The sequence below is a fragment of the Electrona antarctica genome (assembly GCF_951216825.1).
Source record: "Electrona antarctica genome assembly, chromosome: 1".
Classification (NCBI taxonomy): Eukaryota; Metazoa; Chordata; class Actinopteri; order Myctophiformes; family Myctophidae; genus Electrona; species Electrona antarctica.
This window is the reverse complement of record NC_136806.1, coordinates 52,103,173-52,123,491: the sequence shown is the minus strand read 5'-3', so window position 1 is coordinate 52,123,491 and position 20,319 is coordinate 52,103,173. Positions and strand designations below refer to the sequence as shown.

General features: G+C 42.6%; 2 protein-coding genes across 2 annotated transcripts in view; one reads left to right on the top strand and one right to left on the bottom strand.

Annotated features, from left to right (window-relative positions):
- LOC306925474 (LIM and calponin homology domains-containing protein 1-like) overlaps window positions 1-12,745 on the top strand; it is a 185,967-nt gene extending 173,222 nt beyond the window's left edge. The window contains exons 18-25 of the mRNA XM_079504308.1: window positions 1,315-1,407; window positions 1,943-2,113; window positions 3,348-3,442; window positions 4,971-5,135; window positions 8,154-8,267; window positions 9,406-9,514; window positions 9,981-10,083; window positions 12,293-12,745. Of these exons, the coding sequence (XP_079360434.1) occupies window positions 1,315-1,407; window positions 1,943-2,113; window positions 3,348-3,442; window positions 4,971-5,135; window positions 8,154-8,267; window positions 9,406-9,514; window positions 9,981-10,083; window positions 12,293-12,318 (876 nt within the window). The 3' untranslated portion in view covers window positions 12,319-12,745. The remainder of the gene's footprint in view (window positions 1-1,314; window positions 1,408-1,942; window positions 2,114-3,347; window positions 3,443-4,970; window positions 5,136-8,153; window positions 8,268-9,405; window positions 9,515-9,980; window positions 10,084-12,292) is intronic.
- A 4,063-nt stretch (window positions 12,746-16,808) lies between these two features.
- On the bottom strand, window positions 16,809-18,925 carry phox2bb (paired like homeobox 2Bb; the record flags this gene model as incomplete). Its single annotated transcript, XM_079507531.1, has 3 exons — window positions 16,809-17,267; window positions 17,753-17,940; window positions 18,685-18,925. The coding sequence occupies 3 exons, from the start codon at window positions 18,923-18,925 to the stop codon at window positions 16,809-16,811; spliced, it is 888 nt and encodes a 295-aa protein (XP_079363657.1).
- Between the last annotated feature and the right edge of the window lie 1,394 nt (window positions 18,926-20,319).

The following is a 20,319-nucleotide window of genomic DNA, read 5'->3' as shown; positions in this document are numbered from 1 at the left end:
TGTCCACTAGGACAGTGGTTTTAATTTCCAACGACCCCCATAATAACTCTCAGAGTTACAGACATGTAAAGGTAATTTAAGACTATAGCTCTTGCTCTTGGTATGTGTTTTCTGGTAATATTATTGTCCGGTCATTTGTGTGTCCATGATGACCATGGATAGAATGTTGGACAAAATGGCCACCACAGCCTCATGGCGATGACCTCTGGAGCTCGTAAAAACTGCACTCCCCCAAATTTGGACAATCACATCATCACTGAATTGTGACAATCGCACAACGTGTGCCTTTCACAACAACAACAACAACAACAACGGGGAAGAAAGCACACGTTTGTCTGCTGTTCCATTTGAGATGCACTGAAACGGACGAATGACCGGCGTATGAATGACCTTTGTTTGACCTGACTCCCTTAATCCTTCCTGTTGTCTCCTGTTGTCTGCACGCCGCTCTATAAGGGTTCCTACACACACGTCTGGAAGAAGTCCACAGAAATTAATTTGACACCGTTTTACTGAGATTGGAGGGTTTTAAAATAAGTGGTCTGTCACTCTACTGCACTTAACCCCATTCAATGTCATTTTAACCACTTAAACCATATTTTATACTTTGGCTATTCAACAATAGCAGATATACAAGCTTATAGCACGTTACTTTGTGCCGCTCTATGCGCTTGTAGATCTGCTATTCTTTCAATCCGTTTGTGAAGAATAACCTTCACGCATATTGTTATGGGCCAGCCATGCATGACCTAATTAATGACCTTAAAGGTCGTGGAAGTGTTGAGTTCATAGCAATAAAAGGTGTGTAGAAACCCGAAGCCTTGCACGATCTGCTGCTTCTTGCTCAGCCTGCTTCTTCTTGGTCTCCATGTTTGCGTTTCTCTCTCTAGCTATACTGTCAGAGCATAACAGAAAGAATGAATAAAGAATATAGCATTGGACATTGTAGCAAATGTCAGCCATGATGTCACAGGACGTCGTCATGCAGCCTTAAGCTTAAGTTGTCTGAAACTGTTCAGGCAGGCAAAACGAGCATTCCGTTTGAAGGTTTCATTCCTGCCAGTGTTAGCTGTAAGTCTAATAAGAGTTCAAACAGCCTTATTATAACCACATGAAACCTACTAGCCTCCCTATTCTGGGGGCATGTCGTAAAATAGCCGAACATTCAGCAAAAATAAATAAATAGGTGCTCGGGCCCTGAATTTGCCAGTTCATTCACTGACATAACCCCCCCCCCCCCCCTCCTCTTGTTTTCTGGCGTGATGCTCTGTGCTGCTGTGCTGTCTGTGGTCCTCTGTGTTGCCGTGGTAACAGGAGAAGTACCACTGTGAGCAGGCCAAGCTGAAGGAGGAGTGGGAGAGGGCCCAGAGAGAGGTGGCCGAGGAGGAGAGGAGGTACCACGAAGAGGTGCGTCGTGTCGTGTTGTGTTGTGTTGTCACACACCCAATGGTGGAACATAACTAAGTACTTTTTACTTAAGTACTGTACTTAAGTGCAAGGTTGAGGTATTTGTACTTTACTTGAGTGTTTCCAATTTCCAGTACTTTTACGCTTCTACTCCACTACATCTCGGAGACAAAATACTTTGTACTTTTACTTCACTACAATCATTTGAAAACTTTGGTTACTAGTTACTTTGGCGATTTTAATTTTGATTAGACATAGACATACATTAACCACTTCAACCCTATACATTTCGGCCATTTGAAAATAGATTTTGTACACATTTTGAACTTGTGAAATGGGACATTCTGCAATATGAGTACCTTTACTTTTAGTACTTTAAGTACATTTTGATTTACCTAGTTCGGAGTTAACTTTTGGTACCTTGAATTTGGGGACATTACTTGACCGGGTGTGGTAGGGTTCAGAGTCCCATGTAACTCTTAACTCTAAGTTCTAACACCCCCCCCCCCCCCCCCCCCCCATCACCTCCTGACAGGAGATGAGGATACTAGAGGAGACGGTGACCCCGCTGACGCCCTCCCCCAACCCAGCAGACCCCGCCTCCTCCTCCACAGGCTCCACCCCCTGCACCCCCGGGCCGCAGGACGCCATCGTCCGCTCGCTGGCCGACTGGGAACGCAAGCAGGAACTGCTGGAGAGGCAGACGGTGAGGGAATTACTGAACTATACTGACTAACTAACTATGATTCATGTTGGGCACAAACACACGCATGCACACGCACACACACACACATGCACACGCACACACACACATGCACACTCACACACACGTCCGGCGAAGTGTCGGGAAATCCATCCATCCATCCATCCATCCACCAGAGTGTTCCAGACTTCCCTCTCCAGAGCAACGTCAGTGGCTTCCCCCTGGGGGATCCCGAGGCGTTCCAAGTCCAGTGAGTCGATGTGTTTCCTCCAACTGCGCCTTGGTCTTAATTCCCCGGGGTCTCCTCCCAGGACCTCCCTAGAGAGACGCCCGAGAGGCATCCTAACCAGATGGGAAATGTGTTGGGAAATGTACTCACAATTTTTACTTAAAGGACCACTTCACCACTTTTCAACCCATCTTCATATAATAGGCCCTCACTAATAATCATGATAAAATGGCAAAAAAAAATTCTACTCAGTCTGTGGGCAGATTTGTATTATCGTGAGAACGATGGCTTCCATTTTCACACAACTTTTCAGGACTAGAAAGCCTGCAGTTTCTATTAGCTTGGATTCCCCATCGATGATATCACTGGTGGACGCGTTTCTGAACTGCCCACAGCCCTCCTATGAGACACAGACTGAGTAGAATAACATTGTGCCATTTTATCATGATTATTGCTGAGGACCTATTATATGAAGATATGTTGAAAAGTGGTGAAGTGGTCCTTTAACACAATATATTCCACGTACGAGATTTCTCGTATATAGAGCTTAAACCCGCCTGTGCCAAAACGACAATTCTCGTCTTTTGTTTATTCCTATGAATCCAGAATGAATACTCTTATATTTACCGGGTGGTGGCTTCCCCGTCACTAGGCAACGCTTATTTCCGCGGTGTGCATTGTAACGGGGTACATTATGCACATGCAGAATGTCCCCCTCACACATTGTGTTGTGTGAGGGGGAGGGGCGCAGTCGTCCGCCCCTCCCCCTCACACAACACAATGTTGGGTCAAACCATGTGACCTCCATTGGAAATGCATTGGGCCGCTGGGCGGCCATGACACAACACCCAACGAGCACAGAGAATTGCATGAAAGGTGTGAGCTCAGCCATACACACATGTCCTAAGATAGACGTGAATACGTACCGTAAGTCACCACTCACATTTCTCGTTGTTTGGGGGCCGTTTTTTGGACTAAATTCCCTTGTCTTCTGATTGGACGGCACAGAGGGGGGGCACAGCAGAGAGCGTGGAATGGAAGCGGCGAGACGACCGGAGCAGTGACATCAGCACGGCGGACGAGAGCATGAAGACCGGAAGAAGGTTGGTTCCAGTGTTGTTTTCGTCGACTAAAACTTTGACGAAAAATTTTCGTCGACTACCTTTTTTCACGGTCGAAAACTAAATTGAAACTAAATGAAAACTAAGCTATAGAACAAAGAGGAGATCCTGGCACACTTTATTGAACCGACATGTTTCGACCTATACGGTCTTCATCAGGGCTAACAAAACACAGAGCAACAAACTCATTAAATAGGGCTGGAGACAGGTGGGGACCAGTCCAAGTCTGGACCAGACCAGTTAATTGCAATTGCTGGACTGATCCCAGGAGCACCTTTTTTACTATTTTTTTTTATTTTTATACCTGCACACCTCCTGAGCACCTGGTTGCCTCCTTGCCTCTGCCTTGAAAACTAAGCTATGATGAGTAAAACTATGACTAAATATATCAACAATTTCGTCAAGAAATAAAAACTAGACTAAAGGAAGGGACTAGTGGACAAGAGATCCAGTATAAGTCGTTTTACGTGCTGCGACGCGTTGTGAGCTTGTAGATCGGCTATTTTCATCACGCATTAAAAGTAAATTAATCCACAAAACTAACGTAATTTGTATTGTTGACCTATTTCGAAAATATTAGTACAACTTTCGATCATTTTTGGTCCCTCTATCACATGTTTTTTATCACTACGCCCAAAAAATAGTTCCATGTGATAGAGGGGTCAAAGTTGAACGAAAGTTGCGCTAATATTTTAGAAAAAGGTCAACAATACAAATGATGTCAGTTTTGTGAATTAATTTACTTTTACTGCGTGGCCCCCCTGTGCCCCCCCACAAAATGACCGGAACTACTTAATATTGACCAAAACCAGAGCAGAACTCCCACCACGGGACTCGGGGCAATCAATAAATACAGTTGCAACCACTATATTAATGGCAAGTATGTCATACAGCTTAAGTTAAAAAACCTGAACTATACCCTTTAAATAGCCCAATGGTTGCTTGTTTCCACATAGTACTGTGCGTATTCTGCGTCAGCTCACACAGTCTGAACATGAGTCAGCCATTACACAACAAACAAAACCACTTTACACATCACGACACACATCTGTGTAGAGATCTACTGAAACCACCACACACACGGGCCATAATGTCATACGTTATTTCCTGTACATTACACTTGTCTGATATGAGCTAAGCTAGCGGAACATGTCATGGAAGCTCTGTAATCTTTGTGTCTTTTTGGTGATCGATTGGTTTATTGTAGCTTTGTCTGTTTTTAATTCTATCACGGTCGGTGCAAAGGCAAAATGGCCCCCAATCTTCACGATAATCTGAAACATTATCCGTTTAAATTGATCCTTGAGGAGGAAATTTGTTGGATTTACAGCAGGATAAAGACGTCCAAAGACTACGAGAGAAGGATTAGCATCATAATATTGTACATTTTTACCAGTGGCCTAACGCAGCCCTCCAGCCAAAGATTAAAATCATAGGCTCTGGCTCTGGTGTTTTCTTTCATGTAATTTAATACATCTCAAAAAATGAGTTTTATCCTGTTTTGTTTCAGTTCGCTGAGCAGCCAGACAGAGCCACTCAGCCAGAGTTTACCCAACGGCCAAAGAGTCCTCATGGCCTCGCCCACTGCCCAGGCCACACCCCAGAACAAGGCCCTGACGCCTGACAAGAAACAGCTGGATGGCCGCAAGTCCGGCAAGACATCTGGAGACCGCAGGTGGGTGGCTGTTGGTGAAGGGGTGGATGAGGATGTTGAGGTTAGTTACTTAAAAACACAATTCCTATGAACTTTACTTATAGCTGCAGTGTTCAAATCATACCTGTCATACCTACAGTATAATCCTATTATAGAATGCCTTCCTTGGTATTACTGCTCAAATCTACTTTAACCCTTAAAAGCATCAGCGTGTCATTTTAGATTTTAGCTACAGTATATATATATAGTTGCGAACGCAGTGATTGCGAACGCAGTGATTGCGAATGCAGTGAGCATTTACTTTGAGACCCAGCAGATCATGTCTGTGTGTGTCACGCTGTAACACCACCCGCCCACCACCAGAGGGCGCAGCTGTATCACACACAAAAACACACACACACATGCACACACACACACACACACACACACACACACACACACACGCACTCACGCACACACACACAAAAAACTTAACTTAAATAAAAACTTAACTTAAAAAGGAAAAACTTAAAAAGGAAAAACTTAAAAAGGAAAAACTTAAAAAGGAAAAACTTAAAAAAAAACTTAAAAAGAAAAAACTTAAAAAAAAAAAACCTAAAAAAGAAACACGCACGCACGCACACACACATACACACACTAAAAAACTTAACTTAAAAAAACATTTAATTTAAAACACTTAACTTAAAAAACCTTAAAAAGTACGTAATTTATTCTAATTGTTGTTATTGCAATTTACGAGCTGCGTTCGCTTCCCGCGTTTGCGCGTCTTACTTGTTATAGAGAGATAACTTCCGCACACCCGGTAGGCAATTTGGAGCAGGTGCGATGGTGACGAGTCATACAACGTATAGGAGAATGAAGGGACACCCGCACACCGCCACTTGCTAGGTTCAAGAGTCTCCTGAACTTGAACGCAGCATTTTGCATTGAACTAATTTGTTTCGAAATCCATGGCGTACACCTGCATCTCCAGAAGATAAAAGAGTGCTGGGTTGTGGCCTGAAAATAGCCGATCTACAAGCTCTCTTAAAAATAAATGCTCTTGAACCTAGCAAGTGGCGGTGTGCGGGTGTCCCTTCTTTCTCCTAAGGTATATATAATTATATATAGCACATCGGTTCTTTATATTCTGATTATTCAAAAATAGCATATATACAAGTTCATAGCATCACTTCGCTTATCAGCTACTTTTGAACAATTGAATAATTTTAAGCAAACTGTTTTAACTCAAATCTTTGATTCTGGGTGTCCCTGGAACAAAATCTTTCCAGATGAGGGTTCATGGACAAATACATAATCTTGGGGGCGCCTTGTACCACAGACGAATAACAGCCTAAGTCCACACTATTGATCCATAATATATAAATGATAGATAAGGGTTCAGGACAACGAGGCCTTTTCGTGGAGGGGATTTGGACTTAGACTGTTTTTCGTCTGTGGTACTCACATGACAAAGTACTTTAACCACCACTGATATAGAAGAAACATGATACGTTCTCTTTTTTCTTCTGAAAACCGTCGTCGGCCTCGGGTCTTAAAGGAGCATTCAGTGATTTGGGTGATTTGGAAAACCACCCAGTCCGCCCCGGTAACAAAATGTGCACATGCACGCACTACAGTGGGGGGAAGTGCAACAGGACAACAGCATGTGCACCAAGGCCCGCCCACACTCGATCATGATTGGAGGAAGGCCCCTCTCATCCTGATTGGATGAAGGCTTTGCCACCCGCCACCAAAACTGAAACTAGGGTTTTTTGACCCCAGGGGCTCACTGGGGACAGGGAGGAACTCCTTATATGGTCAGCACACTCTATAGTAGGGAGGATTATTCAAAAAAAAAAGAAAAAATAAGTGATATTTGAATGAAGTGAAATCACTGAATGCTCCTTTAATGGTTGAGCATTGTGGAACAGCATTCCAAGGTTCACATCTACCCTACCAACGTAGCATACATTGGTGAAGTCCAAACCAAAAACATACTTGCAGTTGCAGCTTGGGGGACTGTGTGCAGGCACGTGCAGAGAGTGTTAGAGAGGCAGGGGCTGAAATCCCGTAAGAGGCCACTTTTGGCGAAAATAGCCGATCTACAAGCTCACAACGCGTCGCAGCGCGACGCGTTGAGAGCTTGTAGATCGGCTATTTTCGGGGCACAACCCAGCACTCTTTTATTTACTGGAGTTGCGGTGTACGTGTACGTGTACGACATGGATTTTGAAACAAATTAGTTCAACGCAAAATGCTGCGTTCCAAGTTCAGGAGACTTAGGGGAAAAAAAGCAATTCTCCAAAATGCTGCCTTCCGGTATATATGGCATGGAAAGGAAAGGAGTGGCATTTTGCATTTCTTTCACCATGTAGTAAATGTTGCATTCGTGGTCTGGAGAGGGCAGTTGTTTTACAGACGGATATAAGGACAGGGGCTGAAGCCCCCTTTGACGTCTTCGTATGCACGTCCCTGAGTGTGTGGAAGGTATTGACATAAGTGTTTCTCAGTGCAGCACTTTTTCTCCTTCTAATTGCTATTTATTTACTTTTTTCCTGGAAGGTCCAGTAGGACATTTTACAGACTGACTTTATATAAATCACCTGTATGGCCACCAGATGGCGTCTTGTATCATTTTATTTCATTTTGTAACACTATTCTCCCTGTCACACCATGAAGTAAATCTTTTATAATGCTCCATGGACATCGAAAAAAGGTTGCTGTTTTCAGTCATGGGCTCCTATAAGAATCATATTGCAACGCATTATACACAACATCACATCCCTGTTTATAGTTATCACGCAAAACCAAATCCAGTCAAAAACAATGAGGCTGCGTGGGGGGGGTGGGGGGGGTGGTTCCTGCGTGTGGTCCCATGGTAACTAGATTTCATGGTCGTCCGTGAGCACGCTCGCTCCTAGGCCTGGGATTGGTTCGCGTTTGTCACTGTGGGAGCCAATGGTACGGTATGTCGTCATCGTCGTCGCCGTCATCATCATCATCATCATCACCATCATCATCATCATCATGCTGCATGTTGCTGTCCCATTTTTCTAGGTGCGGCCCCGTTGATAATAACAACACGGGCCGCAGCCTGCCTAAGTCACCCTCACCCAGCCCGCTGCTGCCTCCAGCAGACACACCGCAGCAGCTTCCTCCTGCTCCAAACAGGTATACACACACCGCACCACAGATGTCCCACGTGAGGGGGGGGGGGGTGTGAATGAATTTACTGAATTTACTGCTTCGTCATTTTATGCTTCACCGCCCCCCCCCCCCCCCCCCCCCCCGCCCCCCCCCCCCCCCCCCCCCCACATCGATGGAAAATGAAGCTTAACCCATTTAGGCGAAATAAATAAAGTCTTCTGAAAGAATGTCATATTCAAATATTTGTGCCACATTTTCATGATTTTTCAAACATAGCAGACCTACAAGCTTGTAGATCTGCTATTTTTCAATAGCTATAACATAATGCTTAGTTAAAATACCAAAACGGGTTCCCGTCCAGAATGGGTTAATCACTTTATTTTTTGGTCTTTGTATTTTTTGTCTCAAAACACACTTATATACAACAAAGGAAATCATCGTCATAAATCATATCCAACCAACTCACGCACAAAATGTAAATCCGACGACCCGGAGGAGAAAGGAATATAGGCTGAAAACACAAAGCTAAATTCCTTGCTCTATCCTTTAGCTTTATATATGGACTTCCTTGTACATCACATATAGCTATAAAATAGCCAATTTACAAGCAACACATCATAATACGTTGCGTTGCGAAGCTTGTAGATTAGGCTATTTTCGCTGAACGTTCATATATTTTGGACGAATGTTCACCGTTTATCTGACATGGCCCAGAATAGGGTCGCTCGTGTGGTTAACAGGCGAGACAATGTTCTACATAAAGGAAGATAATACACTTCAATTCCACAGTCTGGTGTCATCTTGCCTTTGACAGTCATTCAGATCACGTCTGGTATACACCAGATTAATCACAAGCCTATAAGAGTTACTCTACATCTCTGTCAGTCTCTACTTCTCTCTCTTTCCGTCATCTGTTGCCAAAGTAGTATAACCTCTGTTGAAATATTCAAAACTGACAGTTGAAACCATACAAGTTTTCAGATATATATATTATAATGAATTAACTTGAACTCTACAACTCTCTCTGCAATCCTTCCATCTCTCATTCTCCCGCCCTCCATCTTTTGCTCTCTCTTCTTGTATCGCGCACACACACACACACACACACACACACACACACACACGCACACACGCACACACACACACGTGGTTCCTCCTTCAGGTCAGTCAGTGGGAAGAAGCTGTGCTCCAGCTGCGGTCATCCGCTGGGCAAGGGAGCGGCCATGATCATCGAGACCCTCAGCCTGTACTTCCACATCACCTGCTTCAAGGTCTGTCAGCTCTGCTCAACAAACACACTGCTTTAAGCACTTGAAACGCAGCATCCATATCATGGGTTGGGAATAAACATAAGCAGATAAATAAATAAATGAATGAATAGCAGCTTGCTTGTGAGCTGTTTTTTCTTTAAGGTTCTTTTTTTTTTGGCAAAGACATTAAGGTGTAGGTTTGGCTGTTCTTTCTCACTCTCCCTCTGTTTCTATTTATTTCTCTCACTCTCCAGGTATCTCTCTCTCTCTCTCTCTCTCTCTCTCTATTGCTCTCTCTTGCTCTCTCTCTCTCTCTCTCTCTCTCTCTCTCTCTCTCTCTCTCACTGCGTGTCCTCTCTGCCCTCCATTATTTTGCCTCTAACCCTTTTTCATTATCTGTCTGTCTGTCTGTCTGTCTGTCTGTCTGTCTGTCTGTCTGTCTGTCTGTCTGTCTGTCTGTCTGTCTCTCTGTCTGTCTGTCCGTCAGTGTGGGGTGTGTAAAGGACAGCTGGGAGACACCACCACGGGGACAGACGTCCGGATCAGGAATGGCCTTCTCAACTGCCACCAGTGCTACATCCGCTCCCGCTGTGAGTCCATGTCCATGTCTCCTCTGTCTCTTCCCCCTCTCTCTCTTTCTCTCTCTCTCTCTCTCTCTCTCTCTCTCTCTCTCTCTCTGTGTCTGTGTGTGTGTGTGCCCACGCACGTATAGACAATGTTCCCAAATAAATTCTCGACGAGGGTCCTCCTCCCGACGAGGGACCCCCGCACTTTGTTTTGTTCACTTGTTGTGCGTGGGCGGAAGGCATGGTCCTACAAAAGGCTTCAAACATATTCAATACTGGCCCACGTTCAACGTGTGCTGCCTGCCTGCCTCCCAGGGTTGTGGTGTGCATGCTGACTTCTGCAATGCTCTGCCCTATGAACGCATGCACATTGCTCAGTATGCCCTCCCCAATGGAGGACTCTCTACCGTACGTACAGAGCAGAACCCTGGGTGAAAAGTCTCATTACCATTACATTGCATTTAACCCATTTAGACCCGAGGACGATTCTAAAAAATGGCTTCAAAATCCTAAAGGTTTTCTGAAAAACCTATGTTTCAATGTCAGCGGTGCTCAACCTTTTTCATGTCAACGACCCCCAGAATTATCTGTATTTGCACCCATCTGAAAATATGTTGTTCCTGGGACCCCCCCCAAGGAGCAAAGATTTGAGTTAAAATCATTCGCTCTGAAAGAATATATATTCCAAATTTGTGCCACATTTTCACGATTTAAAAAAAATAGCAGACCTACAAGCTTGTAGATCTGCTATTTTTCAATAGCTAAAGCGTAACATAATGTTTGAAACACCAAAAGGGGGTTCCCGCCCAGAATGGGTTAATTATAATATAATGGCGTTCAAGACCACGACCGCGTATTTAACCAAGACGCTAAAACAGTAGAACAGGAAGAAGGCAGTCCTCGGAAATAATGGAACATCGGAGACAATGAAAGAGTGCTGCTGAGCACAGAGGGGTGTGTGTGTGTGTGTGTGTGTGTGTGTGTGTGTGTGTGTGTGTGTGTGTGTGTGTGTGTGTGTGTGTGTGTGTGTGTGTGTGTGTGTGTGTGTGTGTGTGTGTGTGTGTGTGTGTGTGTGTGTGTGTGTGTGTGTGTGTGTGTGTGTGTGTGTGTGTGTGTGTGTGTGTTCATTGAACTCTGAGAGGGTACACGCTGACCCATGAGGGTCCGTCTGTGTACAGACCTGGTCCAGCCAAGAAGTAGGAGGGAGGGGAAATACTGTACTATAGTGACCGAAGTCTATACAGCAGTGGTACTCAACCTTTTCAGGCCGTGACCCCCCCCCCCCCCCCCCCCCTCCTCCTCCCCGGGGACCGCCCATCCTGACAAGCGCTTGGAATTGTAGGAGTTGAAGCATTACATTTTGCTTCCATTTAGACCATGAGGAACGATTCTACAAATGCCTTCTAAATCATGACAGTTTTCTATATTTCTATATCAGTGGTTTTCAAACAATTTCATGTCAAGGACCCCAAAGATTATATATATTCGGCCGCCGACTCCCATCTGAAAATATGTTGTTCCAGCGATCTCCCAGAAGCAAAGATTTTAGTTAAAAATGTTCGCTCTGAAAGATTCACGCCACATTTTCACGATTTTTCAAAAATAGCAGATCTACAAGCTCAGCTTGTAGATGCCGCCCCCTGTTTTGGGGGCGAGGGAAGCTAGGCTGGGAGGGTGATATTGGTCATTGCATGTACTCCTATATGGACTTGGGGCGGCACCTGTCAGCAGGGAGTGTTGGTCGGGAGGAATAGTCCTCCCGGTGGAGGCTCCTCACTGGCAGGTGAGTCAGTATAGGATGCTATAGCAGTGACAACACAGAATTATGTGTGGGGAGGAATTAATTGGCATAAAGACTAAATTGGGGAGAATTCACTATTAACTATACTATTAACTGTTGATTAATTTTGATGCAGTAATGGTCTTTTTTTCTTTCTTTCTTTTTATATGTTGAGGTATTAAAAAGGTCTTAAAAGTCTTAGCACTTCTCTCACTGTCATAATGGGGACCAGTTTTTATATTTTTATCACAGGAAGTCACTTATATCATAACATCAACTCCATCTTAGCCATGCATGTGACATGATGGCACGCACTTCCTCAGAGAGGCATTGCTATTGGCCTAATCTCTGAAAAGAATAATTACCGGTATGTACTGTACGTACTATGATTTTCCCCATTTCCTCTCCCTCTGTCTTACTCTCTGTCTGTCTGTATTTCTCTTTGTTTTGTAGCGGCTGGACAGCCCACCACATTGTGATGACACAGAGGGCTCCGCATCCACGCTCTGAGAAATCCTCTCCCAGATTATCTATAAATTGTTGTCCTCCGAAGCTCCGTGTCTCGGGATCTCTGCAGCCTGTGCAATTCATACACCATCGATTTTTATGATGATGATGATGATGATGATTATTATTATTATTATTATTATAATTATATGGGCCAAATAGGGACTGAGATCGAAATGTAAGAATTGTGTGTTTGTGTCACCTGATAATGTAAATGAAATCATTCATCCTATATGGATCCGATTGGTCCATAACAGACACTATGTTTTGGCCATGCACCAAGAGAATCTTCCGGGCATGGAGTCGCCATTTTGAAAATTGTTGTGCTCCTTCACTGAAACACCCCTCGATGGTTACACGAGTACTGAAACACCCCTCGATGGTTACACGAGTACTGTGGCTGAACACACGAGTACTGTGGCTGAACACACGAGTACTGTGGCTGAACACACGAGTACTGTGGCTGAACACACGAGTACTGTGGCTGAACACACGGATAAGTGCATGGGGGGGGGGGGGGGGGGGGAACAATACAATAACGCACTGGTATCCAGGTCTTATAGTCTTTTGTTAAGTATAATTAGATTAGCTTCTAATTTCTTTGCAAGACATTTGTGAAGACTTTTCCCTTATTATATATACAGTTAATATGGAATACTGGAATATGATGACATATATACAAAAAGAATGGAAGGATATTCCATTAGATGGGTTGTTGTTTTTTATTGTTTGAGAGAGATATGAACTTCCTTCCTTCCTCAGAATGGATATGACGTTCTTGATGATTGAAGCAGGCGGTTCAGATGCTCCTTCCATTGCTTTAGACAAGCTTTAACATGATCAAACCTAACGCGCTACTATTACTTCTATACGCCATCATCACCATGGCCTGTAAATGTGTCTCAGTCTTTGCTTGGAAATACTTTTTTTTTGCTTTTAATTTATTTTTATTTTTTTGATGTAGCTTGGGTAATACGGCAGTAACGTGAATGGCGAGCTATTTAATGTGTCGGTCACATCGGGTTATCTGCGTATGTTTCTGCTACTAAAGAATGACATGGGTTTCTATCGGTTTTAGAGAATGTCACCACAGACAGAATAATAATGTGCCTTATAGGTAAGCAGGTGGGAATGAATGGAAGGGAACACCAAATGGTGTCGAAATCCCTTTGACAGTTTTGAACTAAAATGCAGACAACAGAAAAGGCTGTGTAAACCCATCCTAGCTTACACACCATGTTATTTTAAGCGTTACTTTTTTTTTCTTTCTTTTTTTACGCAAGTGAAAGCCTATACCATCTTTATGATTTTGTGATTTGCAGTGATGTAGCCTGGTCATACCGTTTCTCTCAAAGGAAAACAGAATACCTATTTGGAGATATTTGGTTGGCTTCAGTCTCTGCATATCGAATCGAAACATTTTTTTTTCCTGTTTTTGTTCTATAGCAAGTATAGGCTTCGGTATGCTATTATAATGGAAATAATTTTGATAAACGCTCAGCAATAGGACTAATTTAAAAATATCACCAGTACATGTTGCATAATAGTTTAATGGCAAAATAATACAAACCCACATCACACCAGCAGCTGCACTTGTGCAATATTGGTTGGAGGAAACTAAAGATTTGTCACTGACAATTCCACATTTTAGCTCACTTGCTATACTTTTGAAACTGTATGAAATGAATTGGTAATCATTGTGGATATATGTAAAATGCACGTTTTAAGCCTATACCAAATGATTTGCTCTGCGAAAGCAACCAATAGCGGTATTCTTTCTGGATTTTCTGAACCTTTCAAACCATGTCCTATAAAGCTTAGCTTATAGTGTATTAGATCACAACCACACTCTTCTGCCCTGGGTCATTTCACTAATATACAGTATTTTTAAGTTTCGGTTCTGATTGTGTTTTTTTTTTTTTTTTTTTTTTACTTATTTAGTTCATAAATAAATCTGGCGGCTGAGTCTGTTTTTAGGGGAGGATGGATGTCTGAGACAGAGAAATCCAAACAGTCGATATAGCTTGGGAATGATATAGCCTACTTTGACGTCTGTTCTGTATTTATTGTAATATTCACTTGAACACTATCGGAAAATATAGATTCATTTGATGTTAAAAATGCAACGGCATTTATAGCATACTGTATGTTTATAAATAAATAAAAAGAAATTTAACTAACTTGTGCTGTCTGTCGTGTTTGGTTTTTTAAGTGTTGCTTCTCTCAACAACACTGACAACAAAATGTTATAACAAACTATTAAACAATGAACCATTCCTGAAGCTTTCCTTCTTATAAATAAAATGTTTGTGCATGATGTACATTTGGAGAGACGTTAGTGAACAACACTCAGACGATTAGTGCCTATAGGATTTAAAAAGTTGACTATACTGCACTTTGATCGACTATATTAACGGAATTAAGTCATTTCTGCACGGTACAAATTTGGGAGGAATGCCAGCATGGGAGACCCTTTATATTTATAACGTTTGATTTCTATACTTGCACAAGATTGCGCGAGAACAGCTATACATTCTACACTGGACTTGAGCATCTGAGGGGAGAATGAAATCTATAAAGTATATATAAAGTAGCATAGCTGCACCATCCATGTCGTAGATAATCGTTAAGCATAGATTGTTGGTGCTTTTTGAGATTTGTTTAGTTTTGTTTTAACACTGAAGACAAAAACAAAAAAGAACCAAAACTCTACAAAGAATATCTACAATACACTGCAGATCAAATAAGAGCCATAATTTCAGATAAACATGTTTTAGTGTTTTGTTTTAGTTTTTTTTATTATATATATATATATATATATATATATATATATATATATATATATTTTCTCATTTTTTTCTTCTCTTTTTTTTATTTTTTTTATAGCACTATTTATTTAGCTGTTGTCCCAGCCAGGTATAAGCAACCTGCAGCTTGTTGCCCTGTACATTGTAGAGCTGAGTGCTGCAGTGACATCGCATATTGCAACGCGTTGAGAGAGCTTCTATAGATCTGCTATTTTCACTATATAAGCTTTTTTTTGTACTTGTATGTATGTGATGATGATAAAGTTGAGAAATGTGCAGATACGAGGTTTCTACCCGCGACCGACTGCATGGCGACTGCTGGATGGATGCCGCTGTCCATGGTGCTGAACTCGGAGGCCCGTTAATTGTCTTGTCGCTGGTCTTTTCAAAAACGGACAGATCATTGAGGCCTTTTCGATGTTAGGGTTGAGGAAAAGTTTATCCGCAGACAGTGACTATGGCGTGTTATTGTTTTGTTTTTTTAAAAGCATTACATTTAACTATAAAGGGACTACGTTATTATTACCGTTATCGCCCATAACTCAAGAAAACATGACAAAGCAAATGTGGACTATTATTATTATTTTTTTATCATCAACAACCATTTCAATGGTACACCTGGAAAACTATGTGCACATGTAGAAATATTTCCTTCTTAAATATAAGCATTCATTACCTACATATAAATAACTTTCAGATCCTGGACAAAACATGTTATACATAATAATGCTCACAAAATGGGGGGGAAATCAATGTAAAATCAGACAAAGAGACAACATGCAAATGATATAGAAATAAATACAATAATGTTTGCATCCATTCCCTTTCTTCTTCTTTTTTTTTTACCCAAAATAAATTCTCCCGAGGGAATTTTGTAAAACATCAAAAAGACTGCATGATCTACAAGGAAGTAATGGCCTATGGTTCAACTAGACAATAATACATATTTAACACTATACAATTTGAGCCACAAAAAACACTGCCGTATAAAGACACACAAAACATACATATTCCTGTCAGTGGTACTGTGAACATTTGTTGTACTTTTGTGCCTTTTTGTCGAAGAAATAATGTTGTTTCCGTTGATATCATAATTTAAAGAAACTAAATTCTCGCGAGCCCTGAACTTTTCCTCTTCTTTTTTTTCCCCTTTTGTTTTTTTGTTTTTTTTACTACACATAGCAAGTTGTGTCTAGAAAAAGAAAGCGGACAAAAACGTTATCAGCATCTTCTTGGATGGGAGTTTCACACGATTGTTTGTGTGACGGGCATCTTCTTCAGGCGTCAACTTAAAAGTCCGCGGCTATATACCAAAAACCAAGCAGGTGGGTTTTTTTTACGTGACTTAAAATGTTGTAGGCCTATACTGCTTCTATGATGGCACTATATGCATTATGCTTTCTGAATGCACGCGACGCTTGTGAAGTTGTGGTTACTTCAACCACACACATAAAGAACCCGAAGGGAACTGCGCAAAGCGACCAAAAACTCAAACAAACAATCAAAAAAATAGATACAAAGACTTGTCATCATGTTGAAGTGCGTGTCATTGTCCCGTTGGTCTGTGATGTATAACACACTGCCGCTGCGGTGTGTGTGTGTCAGTCTTCGGAAGCCATATTTCTCCCTCTGTTCTATTTCTCCCTTCGCTTGCATTAGAACATGCTGGTCTTTACTAGTGTAGCTTTGGCTCCGTTCTGTCTTTGCAAAGACGACAGTACGCTGGCGAAGGGCCCGCCCAATGAGTCCGGGATGGAGGTGATGGTTCCCGGGGCGCTGGCCCAGCCTTGGCTCGGCGCTGTCACCCCCACCATGCCGCTCGCCTGCACCGAGGTCTTCACCTGGTCCTGCCCGATCTGTCCGTTGTTCCCGCTCGTGTTCACCTGCTGCTGGCCTCCGTTCGGGCTCGGCCCGCCGCCGCATGAGTTGGAGGTGGGCACGGGGTTCGGACCCGGTCCGCCCGTGCTGTCCGGGTCGGTGGCTTTGGGCTCCTTGCCGTCAAGATCGTCCCTCGGGTCGTTTTTCTTGGCGGAGCCGTTCTTCGCGGCGGCGGCGGCAGCGGCGGCAGCGCGCTCCTGCTTGCGGAACTTGGCGCGCCGGTTTTGGAACCACACCTGAGATTTAAAAATCAAACAACAAACGACCCATGACTAATCACATTTCTGTCGTAATAATAATTAAATAGGCCCGATATTGTTATTATTATTTATTTTTTACAAAACATCGAATCACTAATAGTGTTCCTCGAACCCCATGGGGCCACAATTGCAAATGACAAATTATTAAAATAAAACCACCAGGGCATTTTAGAGTTTACATATTCGTGTTGATACAATAAACCAAATAAAGCGAAATTTGTACAATATATGCTATATGTAGTGGGCTAGGCTATAGAGTCAGACCAACATGTTTATTTGTCAACTTTTATAAAAATAAAAATAAATGAGTAAAAAAAGATGTGTCAAATAATCCTATACACTACAGCAATACCAGGGTGCGTCGTCGCGTATATCTGTGCGTATAATGGTGACACCATGGCTGGGGTGGACTGATGCTATGATGAGCCTTGCATGGAGATCATCCTCCGAGGGATGTATACCTGAACTCTGGCTTCGGTCAAATCGATTTTGAGAGCCAGCTCCTCGCGCGTGTAAATATCCGGGTAGTGGGTCTCGGCGAAGACCCGTTCCAGCTCCTTGAGCTGGGCACTGGTGAAGGTGGTCCGTATGCGCCTCTGCTTCCTTTTCTCGTTGAGTCCTCCGTGGTCGGTGAAAAGTTTGTATGGAACTGTACAAAATAAAACAAAAAGGGGAATGAGTGACACCGCTTTAAAAACGTGCTCGCTGTTGCACTGCGGGGAACATATGATATGATGAAGCACCTGTAATTGCAAAAAACTGAGGTAAAGCCAAATTCAATATTTTGTTTAAAATCCCGTTATATAGCTTGGTATTATTGGCCGCGGCTACTCTTATTGTATTATGGCTTTGATTACCCGCGAATGAGCGCTGAATTGATGCTGCTGACCTGTGATGTGGTTAATTGTAATGATAAACTAATTGTTGAAGCTCGGAGATTGGGGGGCTCAAGTTTGGAAACTTGTCATAATGTTCCCCCATATCCCTCCCAGTCAGTCGCTGCTACTGTAAACTCCAATTCGGTGTCAATAATGAGCTTTAGTCTTTGGTTATCTAATTATTTTCGAAGCTTTATGTCTCATCGCAAAGTAAATAAATTATGCCTATCATTTTGGCAGCTTAAGATAATTTTGTTGGCGGTTTGGGTGTGACTAGGATAGTATAACCCCGTAACCGAATTACCGGCTCGCCTGCAATCGCTTCTAACGTGATAAATTCTTTCATTTGTGTAAGCAAATTTCGTTTGGTAAATACTAAACACATTTCCATTTTCAAATGCAATCAAGGACGGTCCTAGTAGGTATGTATATACCCCGCGCGAGTATAGAAAGACTGATCCGCGTGGAGGAGCTGCGGCGAGCCGAGCAAAGCCAAAGTTTCGGGTGCGGCTTACCTGCGGCGTACGGGCTGCTCTGGTGGTCCCGCAGGGTCCCGAGGCTGCAGGAGCCCGGCGTGAGCGACGGGCAGCCGGAGGTCGCGCCGAACGTCGTCCTGATGGGGTTGTACTGGAAGCCGCTGGCCTGGCTGCACGAGCTGAAGTCCGCATAGGCTGACGCCAGGCTCGACGTGTCCATCCCGGCCATACATGACTCGTAGGCGGAGGAATTTAGGTAAGAATACTCCATTTTATACATTTGAAAAGGCTTCAGTGTGGAGTTAGAAAGTTGCAACTTGATCCCGGGGAAACCAAACCAACAAACCAACCAACCAACAACAAAAAGGCAAATAAAACTCAAAATTAGATTAAAAAAAATGACAAGGATGCGGCGCGCAAGGCTTGAGTTGGGGAGAGATTAGACTATACTTGCTTGCTTTTTGACTGGTTTGAAAAGAGGCTATATAGACCGTGTGGATAGATGTGCACTGCTCAGCGCCCGCTCCAAAACTGGCCTCCTTTATAGCAACCTAGCCCTGTTTTATGAAAAGCCCCCTAAGAGCCGCCTTGCCCGAGGTCTCTAGAGCATATAGTCCTCATAATAAACTTGGCTCTTTCCTGCTTGGACAATAGCAAAGCGTTTGGTCTTATTGCTAGCGCTTTTTTACATGACAATAACTCATCAGTCTATTGGGCTGTGCACTGGGGGCCCGCCGCTGTCCAACCTCCCTATCATTGATCCCCTGCATCTCTAATTAGAATTTAATACCACGCCATTACGCGCCAAGCTCCCCCCCCACACACCCCCCAACACCCCCCCACCCACCTCCCCGCGCCATCCCACCCCACTCCGCTCTAACCACCATCTTGCCCTTTAATTCAATCACACCACTTGGAAATAATGAAAGTTGGGTGACGATTCTCCCTGATCCAATTTTCTCCAAGCTTTTAAGCCTTTTAACCGACCGTATACCTTGGGCAGAATTTCACATATAGTATTCCCTCTCTCTCTCTCTCTCCCTCTCTCTCTCTCTGTTCGTCTTATATGATATCCCACTGTTTTCACTCCCTTTAAACCTGACTGCAGAAATGCTATACTATATTATTTCTGCACCATAGCATGGGTGTCTATACAAATATAGACATACAAATAACATGATGCATATCATAACCAAACTGACTCAATGTTTTGACATGTTTATTTGTAATATTATTTGACTCATTTTTAAATTATTTTAAATCGTATACCAATGCAGGTCCACTATTATTATTATTATTATTATTATTATTATTATTATTATTATTATTATTATTATTATTATTATTATTATTATTATTATTTATTATTATTATTATTATTATTAATAAATAATAATAAATATGTGGGGCTTTTTACACATGTAATTCTTAGTGTGTGACCAAGCTTTACGGTGTAAAAAAAACGAAAGTAACCGAAATTATACTTGTTTATATCGATTAAGTATATAGTAATGGAATATTTTGTAGCATTTTTTTTTCGTCTTCCAAAATACATTCCCGTTTCTTTAATTTGTTACGTAATAGTGACGATGTCAAATTTAGGCTACACAACACAATGTCGGGGAATGTTTTTATTATTTTTTTTTCTATAATGAGTCTGAGTGTGTAATTAAC